The 1,389-nt window shown below is 45.8% G+C and overlaps 1 protein-coding gene across 1 annotated transcript; it reads left to right on the top strand.

Moving 5' to 3' along the window:
* Window positions 1-441: 441 nt before the first annotated feature.
* LOC114704959 (olfactory receptor 2A12-like) lies at window positions 442-1,389 on the top strand. The gene has a single exon (XM_028886510.1). It carries the CDS (start codon window positions 442-444, stop codon window positions 1,387-1,389), a length of 948 nt encoding a protein of 315 aa, XP_028742343.1.

Raw genomic sequence — 1,389 nt, 5'->3', positions numbered from 1 at the left:
GGAGTTCTGTGAGATGCTTTAGATATTCATCACAATCCTGAGACATGACTGTCATCAGCCTCATTTGATAGATGAAGAGATTGAGGTTCAGTAGCTTGAGAAGTGTGCATGAAAACTGAACAGTGTGCTCACAACCCAGACCGCAGCCTTTCTTTTCTTATTTAAAATGTCTTATTTTTTTTATTTTGTGTATATGGGTTTTTGCTTACCTGCATGTCTGTGCATCATGTGTAATCCTGGCATGTGGAGGCAGAAGAGGGAGTCAGGTTGCCTGGAACTGGAAGCAGAGGCAGCTGTTAGCTGTTTGGTATCTGGAATAGCAGCAGTCAGTGCTCCTAAACTCTGAGCAATCAATCCATCATGTGTCTTCTCTGTCTGCCTCTATTTCTGTCAGTTATGAAGTGATACACATATGAATCTGATTTTCATACAGCCCCCACCATGTGGATGACTCCTGTTCAGAATCAAAGCTGGGTTTCTGAGTTTATCCTACTTGGCTTCTCCAGTGACCCCACAACCAACAGCATCCTCTTCATTGTGTTCCTTCTCATCTACCTGAGCTCAGTCCTGGGCAATGTGCTCATCATCATGCTGATCTGCCTGGACACACAGCTGCACACTCCCATGTACTTCTTCCTCTGTATACTTGCCCTGTTTGATATGTGCTATGTCACCACCACCATGCCCCAGATGTTGGTGCATCTTGTTGCTCACTCTCAGACCATCTCCTTTGCTGGCTGCTGGCTGCAGATGTATGTGTTTGGTTCTCTGGCTGCTACTGAATGTACCTTCTTTGTTGTCATGGCTTATGACAGATATGTGGCCATTTGCTACCCACTGCGTTATACTGTCATCCTCAACTGGGGACTGTGCGTATGGTTGGCAGCTGGGACTTGGATCTGTGGTTTCTTCTTCTCTCTGTTTCATACTTTCTTTACTATGAATCTGCCATATTGTGGACCTAACAGGGTTAACCACTACTTTTGTGAAAGCCCTGCAGTGCGTAGCCTGGCTTGTATGGATACCCACCTCATCGAGATGGTGGACCTGGTTTTGAGTGTTTTTCTGATTGTTAGTCCCATTTCCCTCATTGTGGCCTCCTACATTGGTATTGTCAAGGCTATTCTCAAGATCAAGTCCATCCAGGGCCGCTGTAAGGCTTTTTCTACCTGTGCCTCCCACCTGACTGTGGTCACATTCTTCTATGGTCCATCCACTTACATCTACATGAGGCCCAACTCCAGCTACTCCACTGAGCGAGACAAGCAGATCTCACTCTTTTACAATACCTTTACAGCTTTGCTCAACCCTGTGGTCTATAGTCTTCGGAACAAAGACATGAAGAGAGCCTTTTTCAAGGTGATGGGACGTAGTAGGATAGACTGCTGA

This window comes from Peromyscus leucopus, chromosome 2 (assembly GCF_004664715.2).
Source record: "Peromyscus leucopus breed LL Stock chromosome 2, UCI_PerLeu_2.1, whole genome shotgun sequence".
Lineage (NCBI taxonomy): Eukaryota > Metazoa > Chordata > Mammalia > Rodentia > Cricetidae > Peromyscus > Peromyscus leucopus.
The sequence above is the reverse complement of the archived record's forward strand: the minus strand, read 5'-3'. Positions and strand labels throughout refer to the sequence as shown.